The sequence below is a fragment of the Carassius auratus genome, chromosome 5 (genome assembly GCF_003368295.1).
Source record: "Carassius auratus strain Wakin chromosome 5, ASM336829v1, whole genome shotgun sequence".
NCBI lineage: Eukaryota > Metazoa > Chordata > Actinopteri > Cypriniformes > Cyprinidae > Carassius > Carassius auratus.
The window spans coordinates 15,969,239-15,984,643 of NC_039247.1; the positions used below are offsets into that span (position 1 = coordinate 15,969,239).

Sequence of the window (15,405 nt, forward strand, 5' to 3'; positions counted from 1 at the left end):
AGGTTGGAGCAAAACTCTGCGTGACTGCGGCTCTCCAGGACCGATGTTGGTCAGTCCGCTATAGCATTTTAGGCCGATGTACAGTAATCTAGTAATTATTCCCTTACAGTACAGTGACATGAATCAAAAACTGTAAGTAGGTGTGGGTTTTTTTACCCATAATTGTATTGAGAAATTACCCCTTTGTTAATTCAGTTTGTTTCACTTTCCTATGCTGATAGGAACTTTACAGTAATCAACTCTTTCAGAGATGTAGCATGTTAGAGCTGAAGCAGTAGCAAGCATTGTTGCACCAACAGGTTCACTGTCTTCTACATTATAAAAATAACGCCTGTACACACGAATGACTACAAGAACACAAGCAGGACGTCTCACTTATCATGTAAAATGTTCTTAAAACCAACTTCTGACTAGTGTCATCAACCAATAATCGTATGTCATGCAACATATCATGTCACATTTTTATTAGTGGACTGCATAGCCATCCATGAACTCAATAATTCAAGCACTATCATAGTGACATCTAGTGGTAGACATACAGCAACAGATCACAGATTTGCCAAATTTATTTTCAAGCTTTTTAAATGGATATAAAATTATAACTCTGGATAATAATGTAACATAGATTTCTTATAATTTAATAGCAAGACTCAAAGTAAAAGCACTTTTCATAAAAAAGATGCCATATCAGGACAGATTTAGCGGCAGATTAAAAACTCAGCCAAGCTCTCCAGACACAATATTTCTTATTCACGTCACTGCTAAATAGTGCGCTGAGTCTGTGGCTTCAGACAATGAGACTGTTCTGAATCCCTGCTCTTTTGATTGCCCACATAGGTATTACAAATTCAGACTGGATAAAAACAAAATCGATATAAAGATAACAGCACAAGATTCGTTCCATTTCCCTATGTTATACTTGTTTTGAATTTTTTCTCTCTTAAATGTATTACAGTGCTCACGTAATTGAAGCCATCTGTCAGTGGGCTTTGTTAATTAATCCTGATTATGCTAGATTAAGGTCTCTAGCTCGTAGTTGGCAAAATCATGGTTTTCAATAAAGAGATGTCACGAAACACGAAAGTGCAACCTTATCCCTTGGTTTCTCATTTTCTTTGCAATCTCATTTTAGACTAAAAAACTTGAATGAATTGATACATTATTAAAAAAAAAATTATCAGACACCAAGATACTGTACTAAAGGTTAATTGCCCTGTTATTAAATTAATTCAATATAAACATCACTTATTTGTACTCTCAACATCTGAGGAAATCTGCAAGAATTTGCCAGAATCACAAACACTCAGAAAGTACATAATGCCACGATCAAAGGGAGAAGAAGAACCCAGACGAAAACATTCATAACCACTAATCCATAACCAGATTGAAAACTATAGTCTCCTAAAGGAAAAGAATGCAAAAGTGGATCTGTCCATGAAGTTTTCAGGCTTACAAGAGAAACTGTTTTAGCTAGTGATTATTATAAACTAATTTTATCTCATTGTAACAAGGCAGAAACCTTTATATGTAAGTCTGTGTGTAAGGAACTTTGCATGCCTTTCTAATCACTTCTTAAGCAGCAGTTTATATTATAACTGTCAGGTCCCTGCTGACTTGTTGCTGAACTACTGTTGTGTTTTTGAAGACACCTACTGGCTGTTTCACACAAAGGCATCTAAGAAAACAGCAATACATCACAAAATGCTGCAAAGCAGTAGTAAACAGGAAGAAAAAAATAAAATAAAAAACCCATGCCAGTGTCAACAAAAGAGATAAATTAATCATCATTCATTTTAATTAGAATTAAGACTTCCATTTGAGCTAAAAAGACGCTCTATAGAAGATAATATAGTAGCTGTTTTCAGATCAGTTCAGTTCAGTTCAGTTATTCAGTGAACATGTTTGATATTGTCAAGCAAAGCAGAATCAATACATTTTACTGAAATGTAATTGTCTTTATGGCCCACAAACACATTTGAACTCATTGGATTTTTGTGTGTTAACCTGACTGTTAACGTGTTGAGCTCATATGATCAGTCTCACATTATCCCCCTGTAATTCCCCTTTAACGGAAACCTTTACTTATGGAATTTATTTGATCATGATTGACTCTCAGTATAAGTCGCACAGTATAAAATGACTGATCAGAGCAATGTTACTTATAGTGCACCTTTCCAGAGATTAATCATCAGACTGATTTAGTCTTGGAATTTCTTCTTCACTCACACTAATTAGTTCAATCTCAGGTTGAACTTTCAGTTTTTGCAGTATGCACATAGGTACTGAACATAATAAACTCAAAGAACACAAGTAAACCTTTACACGCATGCACCCTTAGAAAAGGTGTAATTCTTAACATACTAATTTTAATACAGCTTTGGATGCATTTCCTAACATACCAATCCAATAATGCTTTTCTTTGAAAGCATCACCTCCCAGCGTTAATGCTGATAAATACCTAGAAATTGTTTTTTAGATGCTACAGTGGTCATGAGTCACTAGGGAGAGAACAATTAGCCAAAATGCACTCAGATAGAGAGCAAGAGATGTAATTACAGTAGCTAGCCTTCCTTTTAACCCACAGACTTTTCAACACAACGACATTAGTACTGTCTTACGAGTGTGTTTCAGGCATTTAAACATACACACACACACACACACACACACACCATGCATTACAGTAGAGACACATGTTAGTTGTGTATGATACGTACATACATTATGATTATTGTCCTCTTGCATTATTGACAAACTATTTTCCTCATTTGAACAACATTTCAAAAACTTACATAAACAAAAGAATGAGTTAATGCGTTCATCAGTTATGTAGCCTGAATTAAAAAGATGAATTTTTGTACTTGCTTTGCATGAAAGAATAATTTGAACGCATTGGAAAAACGAAGATCCACAATTATTCTTATACACTGACCAAAGTTTTCAATGATCATTAACCCTGATCAATATTGATTTAATTATCCACTGTTTCATTTTCAACTGTTAACTTAAATATGCAGGTCTTGGTCAACATATTTACTCCCTCTGCTGTTTATGTCAATCACTTGTATTCTGGTGAGCTGAAAATAATCTAAAGGTCTTCAGTCTTTTACGCATGCATGCATTTGTAATTGATCACTCATGTTATAACACTACTGTGGTTTATTACTTCGTAACCTTTAAAGAATACATTTCATAACCTTTATTATGTGCCTGCTGCAATTGCCTAATTACACTCCGAGCTCACCTGCTCAAAGGGAATGCAGCCTATCAGTGTCCCGGGCCACAGATGATGCAGCAACAAACCAAAATACATTTGTATTGCACGTGATGCTATTTTTTCTCGCAATCACACCATTGTGCTTTATCTATTAAGCACCCAATTGTGTTATTGTTATTGAATTTACTTAGCTGTCATCTTAGAGCTGATGCCCGTATGTTTTCATTAGCTAAGTGTTTCTAAAAATGTGAGTGCTTCAAAAAAAAACAATGACAGGTTTTCAGTAAGTTATGACGAGTCATTTTTATTTTATTGAGTAATTTTATAGCTGAAACTGGATTATTAGCCATGTTGTGATAAAGAATATATATACGGCTTAATAATGTGGAAAACTATATATATCCTCTTTTAAAATATCTTGCATTAATTTCTCAAATATAATATAAGAATCACATGGAGCTCTCAATTGAGGCTTTCAATTGAAGCATACTTTACATGTATTTACCGAATATGAACAGCAGGTGGAGATGTTAAATAACACATTACTCACACCATTTATTTCATTTTATGAATTTTAATCCAGTGAGCTGTTGCCTCTCTTTGTTGGAAGAGATGTTTTGTTTACATAACCTTAGCATCAGTTACCTCAGTCTGACTTTTTTTTTATTTTTTTTTAACAATTGCATTAGATCTGTGGCATGTGTCTCAACATATCTTATAGCTTTAACTAAAAAGTCTCGTTGTTCCAAGATATGCAAATATCACAATTGGAGTATTGTGTAACGTTCATGAATTCAAACCTGTCATTAAGAGATTCCTCTGATCACAGTGTCAAACATATTAACCATCATTCTAGCCTTATCAGTGTCCGTGCAAGACCTTAGCCTTGCTTTAACTTGAATGGATTGTAACTGTGGAATGATTATCAATTTTGCTCAGTGGTTTGAGGGCATAAAGCAACACAGCATTCTTTTAAGGAGTTATTGAGGTCAAAAGATAATAGGTTATTTCATCATAATCAGAGAGCAGGGGTCATGGGAGGAATCGCCTGTTGTTTAGTGCTATATGGACTTATTCAGACATCATCCATCTATCTATCTATCCATCTATCTATCCATCTATCTATCTATCTATCTATCTATCTATCTATCTATCTATTATGGAATTCAATCATAAGTCTGTTTATTCAGTTCATAGAATTAAAAATATTGGATAATGGCATGATGAATGGCAAATATATGTTCTGCAGTCAGAAGGATGTATTTATCTGTACTATTTATGTCCCTCTACATGCTGGTGTAATGTAGTGAACGGACTTTTATTCTGCATGAGTGAACATTAGCTGCATATTATAGCCTACGTAGAAAAAAAAAATCACAACCTAAATTGCATATCTTAAAATTAAATCTGGAGTTTTTGTATTTTCAGTGACCTCATGTTTTAACGCATTGCTAAACAGAGCGTATGAGGATTCTGTTTCAGAGAATAAGATGCAAAAAATTTAATTAAAAATTAAAATAAAAGCCAATACACATGAACATTTTTACCAGCTGGTTATATCAAACTGTAAATGCTGTAATATATTTCAAATATATTTTCGCCTATATATCATATAAACGTGTTTTCAACATATGTAAAACCTTAAAACCAACTATATTTCGCTAATCTTGTATCTGCAACATAAATGTATGCGTACATTTGTTTTGAGGAACAACGCGTGAGTAAGATGAGGCTATAATTATAGCTTAGCCTACTTTATCATTTGCGTTTCACGCATGCAAAGCCCTCTTAAACTGCTGGATACATCTTTCCACATTTTCCACACCGTGAACTCTTAAAGGCGGAGCATTCGTTTGAAGTTAAAATGTGTAGAATGTTAAGCGTTCGATGAGTTTCAATTTGATGAAGTTTGAAGTGCTGTGTTTGAAGAGAAGCGCGCGCAGGAAGCTGATCTTATTCGCTGCTCAGCTGAATTTCTGTTGGCTTAGTGCAGACCCTGCCCTGATTGCCTTATATCCACGTCTATTGACGTGTAGAGAGCAGATGGAGGCAGGACTGATCTGATCTTTAGTCTTCAGAGGTCATTCTACAGTTACGGCCACTTGTTGCCAAATTGCTCAAAGAGCGCGAGCGCGTCGCGAAACCGTTTCCATAAAGAGCTATTTCTTTGCTTTCGCGACACACATCTAACGTTAGATGTTGAGACGGAAATACAAGCACTTCTTCTGACTTTGTTTGGGGAAAAAGGTCACTGTTGAGCAAATTCGTCGCATTTGACGGGAGAAGCATGGTTGACAACACAAGCATAGCAACTAAATCTGCACTGGTAAGCACGCGCTTATGCTCCTCAGGTAGAATATAGATATCGTTATTCTTAGCCTGTCACTGTATTTTAGATATTGAATTCAATGTTTACTGCACTTAGATGTTTGTACGCACGTTGTGTTACGATGAACACGTTGCCATTCGACTTAGCTATCAACACAGCATATACATTATAGGCTATCTTACATAATTTGAATAATTTTAGGTCGTTTTTCACATCAGAAATGTGACATTGCGTGCAATTACAGTGGAGACGGCCAGATAGTTTATTCTGTTAGTGGAATCATTTCCATAGGTACTTTTCATAAGTAGCTAGTTTTATCTTATGAACTCGGTAATAATATTTGAACATTTTAATATAAGAAAAATATACGAAAAAAAAATAAGTTAAAAAAAAGTTTACTTTTCCCGACTATTTTAATTAGCTCACTAAAGAGTAAAACCGAGTAAAAATAACACGTTAGCTACAAATTAAATGAATGGCAATGATATGAAAGGATTGAAAGGATTTTGCAGTGTGCATCAGTTTTGTCCTTTTCAAGATATAAATCGTTTTGTGAGTTAAGTAGGCTAAGGCTACATAATTGTTCACATAGGTTCCACATATAGGGTTACTTTTTTTGTTATATTTTTGGCATGTCCATTCTGCTAAACTATAAAATGTAAATGGAGTGTTCGTGAACACTCTGTCGGGTCTCTTCTTGTGCACCGCGAATTTGTAATTTTACCATGAGCTAATTAAATATCAATTATCAAAAATACTTTCAAAAGCAACATATTTTGTGATAGTTTTGTGTAGTTCTGATATGTGAAAGTATCCTACAATAATGTCATACATAATATTTTTATGCTTTATTGATCTGCCTGAATCGTAATGGGTAACGTGTAAAAAGCGTTATTACGGTTAACGTTACATCTTCTGACGACCTTTTATGTTCGTCACCGCCTTTTTTATTATAGCTAAATATAGGTGGTCTGACTAACTGTAATTATAACTTTTATAATTATTATAAATCCAACTGTTTGTATGAAAAATAATATTTACTTTACACCCAACTATTTCGTTTTTTTTTTCTGGAGAGGGGGGTTTAAGCCTTAATTAAGGGGGTCTGACTCCACGAAGTCACCCTTAATTCTGGTTCCAGCTCAAATTTGTAGTGACATTTGCCTTCTGTTGCCCACAGCAAGCCGCTTTCTCGTCGGCGAGCTCTCTTCCTCTGCTGGTGTGCTCCTCCGGGGCTCACAGTCACTCGAGCGGCGGCAGCGGGATGAAGCTGGAGGCGGTCATGGAGAACCTGCAGCGGCAGCAGGCGGCTCGACTCGCCCTGGAGGAGAAACTCCGCCAAGCCGACAAGGAGAAAGAAATCCGATCAATGGTGGAGTCGCAGATTCACCAGCAAGCTATCGCTTTCCGCCACTATCAAGCAGCGGTGAGGGGAGCGTTCGCTGCGGGAGCCCCGAACTCGAGTTTCGGCCAGACACACGAGCTCACAGCCGACTCCGACATCGATGATGATGAGGAGGACGACCCAGACCTGGACCGCGGCATGGGTGATGAAGACCGCGACTTGGAGGAAGATGACAGTATGAATGAGGCTGGAGGGGATGAAGACATGGAAGGACCCCTCGCTCATTACCCACCGCACCATGCTGTTTATCCCGGTGACGGTCAGTCTCCAAAAAGTACCCCGATACTTATGTCCAGAGTCCAGCCAACCTATTCAGCTCCCAGACAGACTGAATCACCGAGTGGTTTGGCACCGCAAGCACAATCACAGCACCACGAATGGACTTATGAGGAGCAGTTCAAACAGGTATGTTCATGAGTGATAGATTCTGGTAATGTTCTCCCTTAACCCTTGAATGTGCACTCGGGTGAACTCTCTGGTGATTACTAATGTGTAAAGTTTGAAAGCTTGAAGTGAGATTGGGTTCAATCCTGTGTGAAACTACCTGCATAAGCCTCAGTATCATTCAGGGCGACACAGCTGGTTGTCATAATAAAAAAACTGAGTTATTAAATGGAAACAACAGGCTTTTCGGCAGTGCTACAGTTTTAATGCTTAATCTTAATAAAAACCACACTTGCATCATGCATTGACATTATACATTAAGTACAACTATATCAAGATTGATCCTTGCTTCATTGTCTAGTTTCTTCATTAGCATATAGACATATACAGTCTGCAGACTAAGCACACAAAATTTTGCTGAAAGCATAAAAAGCAAATATGTTTTTTATTAAAGTCTTTGCTGTTGATGTGGAGAAGTGCAAAATCTTAGTCTGGTTTGATGGTTTTGGTTGTTTTATTTAAAACTATTTTGGTATGGGCACATTTGAGTTATTCAAGGCTGCTTGTACAGTACACCTGTACACTGGATATTCAGGGTTATGCACAAGAATGTTTTATAGTTATGCTGCAGCAGTTTTGCTCCACTATATCCTCAAAGGAAAATTTAGAGTGATACACTGAGAGTGAGGCTCTTAAGCAAACACAGATGCAAAATGAATCTGGATGGACTTGTCATTCCTTATTTATGATGGATTATTCAGAGACCTGGCCAAATGAGACTTGCACATTAGCGGCTGCATTAGCGTAAGCACTCGCTTAATGTAAGGGAACAATTCAGTTTGAATAAGGACAGCTGTTTTGACTCAGCGTTATGAAATGGAGAAAAACAATGCAAAAAAGAAGAAAGATCTCAAATAAGGTCAACCTTATTTTAATAATGTGGTGTTATATGTTGGATTTTAATTTCTAAAAGTTGTGTTTCGCTATTAGATTTATAAAGAACTTTAACAAGAAAAACTAATTAGTATGTCGTTTTTTGATAATAGAGGTATACAAATAATACCAACCAATTTGCTTAAGGACAGTGTTACACAACACAATTAGTGTGGTTTTGCAGAAGTCGAGGAATTGCATTTTGTAATCACTTTTGAGCTATTTGGACGAATCAAGTGAAATGCAGAAACAATATAAGGATGCCGATAGCATTTAGCAGACTGACTGGAGCCACTGTACTCCCTGTTTTCAACATTTAGAAAATGCTAGAAATGGTTTCTTAAAATAAGAAAGTTTTTTTAGAAGAATGTACAAATAGATTGGCATTAAAATTAATTGGGACCAATTCCTGGTTTCAGTATTTGAATACAGTATTAAATACAGACAATTACTTAGCTTGGAAATAATTTTATAAGTCAGCCCAAAGTGTTTTCATTATCTTTAATTTATGTTTCTGTACATTATTCCTTAGTTAAAAACTAAACCCAATAATCTAAATAACTTTCAATTAAAATGTTATAAATTCATTCCTCTTTTAGTCAAGCCTAAGCTAGATGTGGACTGATGTTAGAAATGAGTCATTCATCAAAGGATAACAGAATAGATAGGAGAGAGAGCCAGACAGCGAAAGGATTGGAAGAGACAAAGTTAAACCGGTTACCAAACGGCTGTTTATTGTCAAAGAAACAGTGAAGGGAGAGGAAAAAAAGCAAGTAGTTGCGTAGAATTTTGGCAGGAATGCAGGAAGCTAGACCTGGTAGCATTCCAACCTGGCTCCCTCCCAATAATGCTGGGATATCCCTCTCCGGGTGCTTATGGGTCGGCTCAAAGCCAAGCCATTACGAAATAGGAACAAACGGCATACTTCACTACAGTCTAGCCAGACAAACATGTTTAAATGTGTGTGTGTCCACAAAGAGAATCACATTCTGGACTAACATTGCTTCACATTTAAATATTTACTGGCCCTTTACTTTTGCATATGTAGTGTTTGTTAGATGTATGCACTGAAATACCAGAAGGATTTTGCATTGCATTGCACAAATGTTTTTATATACTTAAAATAGCAAACTTATTAAAGCATTATTTTTCTAACAAATTAAGCTATGTTTTAAAACATAAGGCCTGGTTCACACGGGACGATTTTAAAATTGTCGGCCGATTTTCCAAACCTGAGAGACCCCACACACGGCGATAAAAAATCACGGGTCTAACAGTTTTGGTCGTTCAGTGTGTGGTGTGCAGCAACACGGCAATATCAACACATCACACACAAACCGATTTGACTCCCGAGCATTCCCAGGTCAGACGGGAAATCTCGCAAAATCCCTCGAGATCAAACGTGACTTCAGAGTAAACAATCATGGCGGACGAAGAGGATGCAGTGGCCATAGTTTGTGCTTTGTTTTTAACGGAAAAAAAACATAAGAAAAACAAGAAAAGGCGATGGTCAAAGAGGTGGAGACAACGCGAGCATGGACTATACTTGCTACATCATGATATTTGTTGTTTTATCTCATAGAAATGTTGTTACGTACTACACAGATTAATAACCGTTGAAATAAAAGTTCATATATTCGTTTCCATGTACTCTGGTGGACTGCAGTTGTGGATGTAGTTATGCCCATCGACTTTATTTGTATTTGTTATATTTGTTAGATTATATACGCCGGCAGTTTTGATTTTGTTTCCCGGTACTTCCTCGCTGCCTCGTCACTTCGCTTTCTGATTGGCTACACGCCACAGTCCACAGGCTGCATGATTGTTTGTCCTCGTGGGACACTATATAAAGCCAACATGTTGGATATCCCCGATTTGAGATCGGAGCGGCCCCAACGTTCTTCCGAGCAGAGGAGAGTAGTCTTAACACACCACACACGGCAGGAATATTTGATCAGATTATTTTACGATAATCGGAGCATCCTAAGATTGTCGGAAGGGGTGAATCGGGGCTAAAATTGGCCTAATTATCCTGCCAGGTGAACCAGCCTTAAGTAATATTTGAGTTTATAATAGAAGTTTGGAATTAGTAAAATGTAAAAATATTTTTGAGTCTCTCATGCTCACCAAGGTTCCATTTATTTGATCAAAAATAAAATAAAATGTAAACAGCAATACTGTGAAATATTCTAACAAATTTAAAATAACAGTTCCATATTGGAGTATATTTTGAAATGTCATTTATTCCTGTGATGACAAAGCTGAATTTGTCACATGGTCCTTCAGAAATAATTTTAATATGCTGTTTTGGTGCCAAAGAAACATTTCTTATTATAATCAATGCTGTTGTGCTGCTTAAAATTTTTGTGCGAAATGTGATATAATTTTTAAAGATTTTTTGTAAATATTTTTGCACTTTTTTTAAATGGAAAATCTTTTATAAAAGTCTCTGCTTTCATTTTTGATCTATTAAATGCATCCTTGCTGAATCAAAGCATTCATTAAAAAAATTATTACTGACCCCAACTAGGGCTGTGCGATTAATCAAAATCGAATCGAAATCGCGATTTGAGACATTGCGATTTGCTAATCGCAAAAGCCTGCGATGTGGACGCGATATGACTCTGTAGAGAATATGCATGACTGTCAGTCTTGAGTGGCAGTCTTACTAACCAATAGAATAAGTGCACCTCCGTTCTCCCCAATCAGCACTGCTCTAACCAACTGTGTAAATGCCCACCATAAAGAAGAAAAAAAAGGAAAGCAGGAGAGAGACAGAGTGGGATTATGGCGTCTACAGGGTCAGTTCAATAGTTAGGCAAATTAAAACTGAAGAAAAAGTTATGTAACTTAAGCTTTGAAAAGACAGACCACGAACAAAAAAGATAATTTACAAGAGCTGCGTGAGTCACAATGCAACAAAAAGAGCATCTCTTATTGCATGTTCGCTATTCCCAATTCAGAAGACCGCACAAACAGCCTGAGTCTCTGAATGATTCTCATACTCTCTCCTCTCTTCCCCACACGATGTGAATCCCACGTCACGGACGAGCTGTTCACAGTTCACTCACACAGCCTGTTTCGCAATGCTCGGTTATATTCTCGCGCGGGCCTACACCGCAAATCTCCACGAGCGCGTCTGGCAGTATGGATGAGGCTTGACGCACGCGCGCAACCTGTGTCGACTCGTGCCTGTATCGCACAGCCCTGACCCCAACCTTTTGAATAATAGTGTATGTAATGTTAAACACATTCCAATTTAGAGTTAATATGCTAGATAAGCAGGCTTTATATCTCAACCTGTTTGAAGCACATATCAAATGTGTTCACTAAAATACAGAGTGTACTTTTTCCCTACAGCAAATATCATCTTTTGATTGCTCAGTAAGACCTCCACTTTGGTTTCAGGTCATATGTTTGATCCCCTCCTCTGTATCACTCTGTCATGTTTTGCAAACATAAAAAAACTCACAGAATGGCTTTTTTCCCATAACAAGTCTTTTACGGGACCATAGAGGGGGCTGGGCAGGGCTGAACGGGGTGGAGGAAACCCAGCCGTGGTGTTAGGTTTCACTACAGAAGCTTGTGGAAAGGGAGGGCTGTCTTTGCAACTCCAGTCCACTTTAGTAAAATTAGTCTGCTAATGTATTGTCTTTAGGCTTAGAGGGTATTAGCACTCTCTGAACTTTGAACTTTGTTTTGTTTGTTCTGAGTTAAGAGGAGACAGTTTGGATGTTGAATCTTTTACAAATAATCATTACAAAACCTGTGTAAATTCAGAATGATCTTTTTGGATTTTTAAAATGCAGTTCAAAAGAAATGAATGAGTTTCGAGGCAGCCAGTGATGACCTAATTCACTCGAAAACACTCACAATTAAGCAAAGCATCTCTTGGAGAAAATAGGAAATGAGGCAATTGTGAAATCAATGAAGTGAAGACAAAGTTCCCCCCCAGACAGGAAGGCAAAATAGTCTTTGTGGTTAAACAAACGTTCTCATCGGGCAGGGGTTTAAAGATATGCACCTCTTTGTTTTTGAAAAGGAAAAAAAATAAAAACTTGTGTAAGTGAGAGACAGAGGCTATTCGCAGCCAACACAGCCCTAACATGAGCCTCTGCAGTTAGTCTGTTGATATATGTAAATAGCTTGTCCTAAAGTCTTCTCAAGTAACACTCTTGAATTCAAGCCCATTTATACCTTCATGAAAAATGCTTGGAGCCCCTTCTTTGAAATCCACACACATACACACACAATAACTCCAAAGTCAACACAAAACATTCTTTGAGTTTACAGGCCTGCTCCACCCCTTCGGTATCCCCTTCTGTTTGATTACACTGCTTTGCTCACATGTTTTGGGGTCCTGCGAGCCATTAAGTTCCCCAGCATGCAGTCTCAAGCTAAAACACATGCATGGAGCCAGTTCTCCATATGGCACAGAGGTTGTGATTTTTACTAAGCATTAATGTTGTTAGCTTTCTGTGGTATGAGCTAACCCAGGCCTTCTGACAGCTGTGGCAGGTTCATTTTGGATGTGTGCTGCAAGTGGAAATATTTGATGGAATGCCAGTCTTCTCTGTTTTAGATCGTCTAAGACAGAGAAGCCTGCTTTAGCTTGGTGGTCTGTTGTAAATCCATGTTGAACATGTCATCAGCAGGTGATCTGAAAATCCTGCTCCGAACATTAACCATACTGAACATTCAGAACTGGTAACAGACCCAGAGCTAGAGCTACTGTACGTCTACATCTTACTCGCTGCCTGCAATAACAAAAACAGTCACACGTCTAAGTAAGAGCATTCCATTTTAATGCCATCGGTAAGCACAAACTCTGAATGTATGCAACTTTTTTACTGTAGTTTGAGCTAGAGGCTGATAAATGTGCTTAAATGTTTTTATTTAAATTTTTTTTATAATTTTTCCTATAATATTTTACACTTGTATTGGTTTAACTATCATATATTCGGAAGGAATGCACAATATATCAGTATCTTATCTCAGCAGTATATATCTCAGGCAGTTGTAGACCACTTGACACATTACCATTGCCATGTTATAGAATTCACTTACACTCCATCCTTAAAACCACTAAAAATGTAATAACACCTTTAAATAATAAATGTCTCAATAAATGTAGATTGTTTTTCCATACTGTACATTATAATGTTGTGATTCCTAAATTCACTTGTAGCATTTAAAATTATTCATAGCATGTTGATTTTTTTTTTGACTATATATATATATATATATATATATATACACACATGAAGCACATTTTTTTACAATAAGTTACCTAACAACATTGTACCATGTAGGGGGATTGATTAGTTTGGCTTGCCTCTTTAATGTATATGTCACATGTTAAAAGAAATGTACATTTTACTTGGGCTTTCAGTTGTAGCTTGGAAAAGTCAAAGGTTAATGAAAAAACACAGCAAATGCTAATATGACACCCCCCCCCCCAAACAATTTCCAGTCCGTTTATAAGTAACACATTTTTGGTTCAGAGTATACTCAGTTTTGCATGGTACATTACCCTGTAAATGGTCTCCATAGCTTTTCAACACTTTGCCCTTAATCTGAAGAAGGAGGTGTGATTTCAAGACCACATGGCATCATTTAGACACAATTCAGAGTGTGTGTGCCCTGCGTGATTTCCTGTATGCTGGAGTTAAGTGATCAAAAGGCAGCCTATATGAACAGTGGATTCTGCAGTGGATTAACTAGTTGAGATGTAAAATGTGTTTTTGTGTACTTTTTTATCAGTTCTAGAACAGGAACAAACTGATAAGCACACCTAGCTTTATTAAGAGAAACATTCAATCACTCTTGTCTGAAACATGGCAATATCGTTGCACATTTATTAGTAGTGCGTCATTGTAGACTGATTTCACAATACACTTGGCGATCATGGTTACCAGGCATAGTCTATGCAAACATTATATCCAGGATATAAACAAAATGTTCTGTTCACTTCAGCTAGATAGTCTATATACAGTACCTGAGCCAGTAAAAACATTCTCAGATTGTGCAGTGACTAACCTTTGACATGCTTGAATACGGTGCAGTAATTGTGCAGTTTTTTTTCTCATATTGAGTGCAGCAGTGTCATATATGATCACTAGTGTTGCATGTGATATATTGGTTTTAAGGTCATTTACCGCTCACTGTGCAAAATTCATCATATATTTATCTAGGAACTTGAAGTAAATTAGCTATTAATGGACATACAGAGCCGTTTTACCTTCAGTTCAAGAGTAATGGTCAGTGAAGGAATGTCTAATCTTTTGCAGTATGTTTAGGCCAAGCTAAATCTCACTTTTAGATCATATTGCACTGGCCTCACATTTTGGTTTTTGGTGCTACTTAAAGTGTTTTAATTTCTCTTTCTGTCAGTATCAGTAAGACACAGTGTGTTGCATGGCAGCAGCTGAGCTCACATGTCATCAGTCTTGGCCCATATGGCCTCATGCGTCAGCGTTCATTAAAGTGAAGAGTTGTAATGAAAGATAGGGAGGGATCAAGCATTGAATATTTTAGGCTGACGGTCAGAATCAGATACTCTCTTTACAAGATTAGCTTCTTCTGTACATCCAACCTTCCTAATGATCTCCCACTCAACAACACACAGATTCTCTGTGTTTACTAGGGGTGTGCCGGTTTCAGAATTGGTGATGACGGTTATGACGTGAGTCAAATGTGACGGTTCATAACATAACATGGGTTAGTGGATCTACCGTAGAGTCAATTGGTTGTTCTTGGAGATAGCGGGTTAACTCCGTGTCAGCGCGCGCTCTGATCGGTAAAGGGGCAGAGATTTCAGACCTCCATTTATTAAGGAGATCGGTCACAAAACTCATCATCCGAGCCAACGTTTTTTGAGCATATTTCAAAGCCGCACCCGCCCGCCATCCGCTGATTGTTTTGCGGTCTATGGCCATGCAATGCTTTGCTGATGCGAGTCGCAAAAAAAATGCCATTGTCTGTTCTAGAAAGGATGCAGCAAAGATATTTAATGCTAGAATATGAGGCATAGGCCTACGCTGAGTTTCATTTACGATGAGATGTGCTCTAGTTCACAGTGCAGTGCAAGTGAACGCGGCGCGCTGGTGCTTCCATGTCGGTTATCATTGTCTGCTATAT

General features: G+C 37.4%; 1 protein-coding gene across 2 annotated transcripts in view; it reads left to right on the forward strand.

Moving 5' to 3' along the window:
• Window positions 1-5,077: 5,077 nt before the first annotated feature.
• Window positions 5,078-15,405, forward strand: part of LOC113078062 (AT-rich interactive domain-containing protein 3A-like) — an 80,836-nt gene continuing 70,508 nt past the window's right edge. The window contains exons 1-2 of one of the 2 annotated variants that reach the window (XM_026250358.1): window positions 5,078-5,540; window positions 6,724-7,353. In XM_026250358.1, the coding sequence (XP_026106143.1) occupies window positions 5,502-5,540; window positions 6,724-7,353 (669 nt within the window). In that variant the 5' untranslated portion in view covers window positions 5,078-5,501. The remainder of the gene's footprint in view (window positions 5,541-6,723; window positions 7,354-15,405) is intronic. The other variant, XM_026250347.1, reaches the window with a different exon arrangement.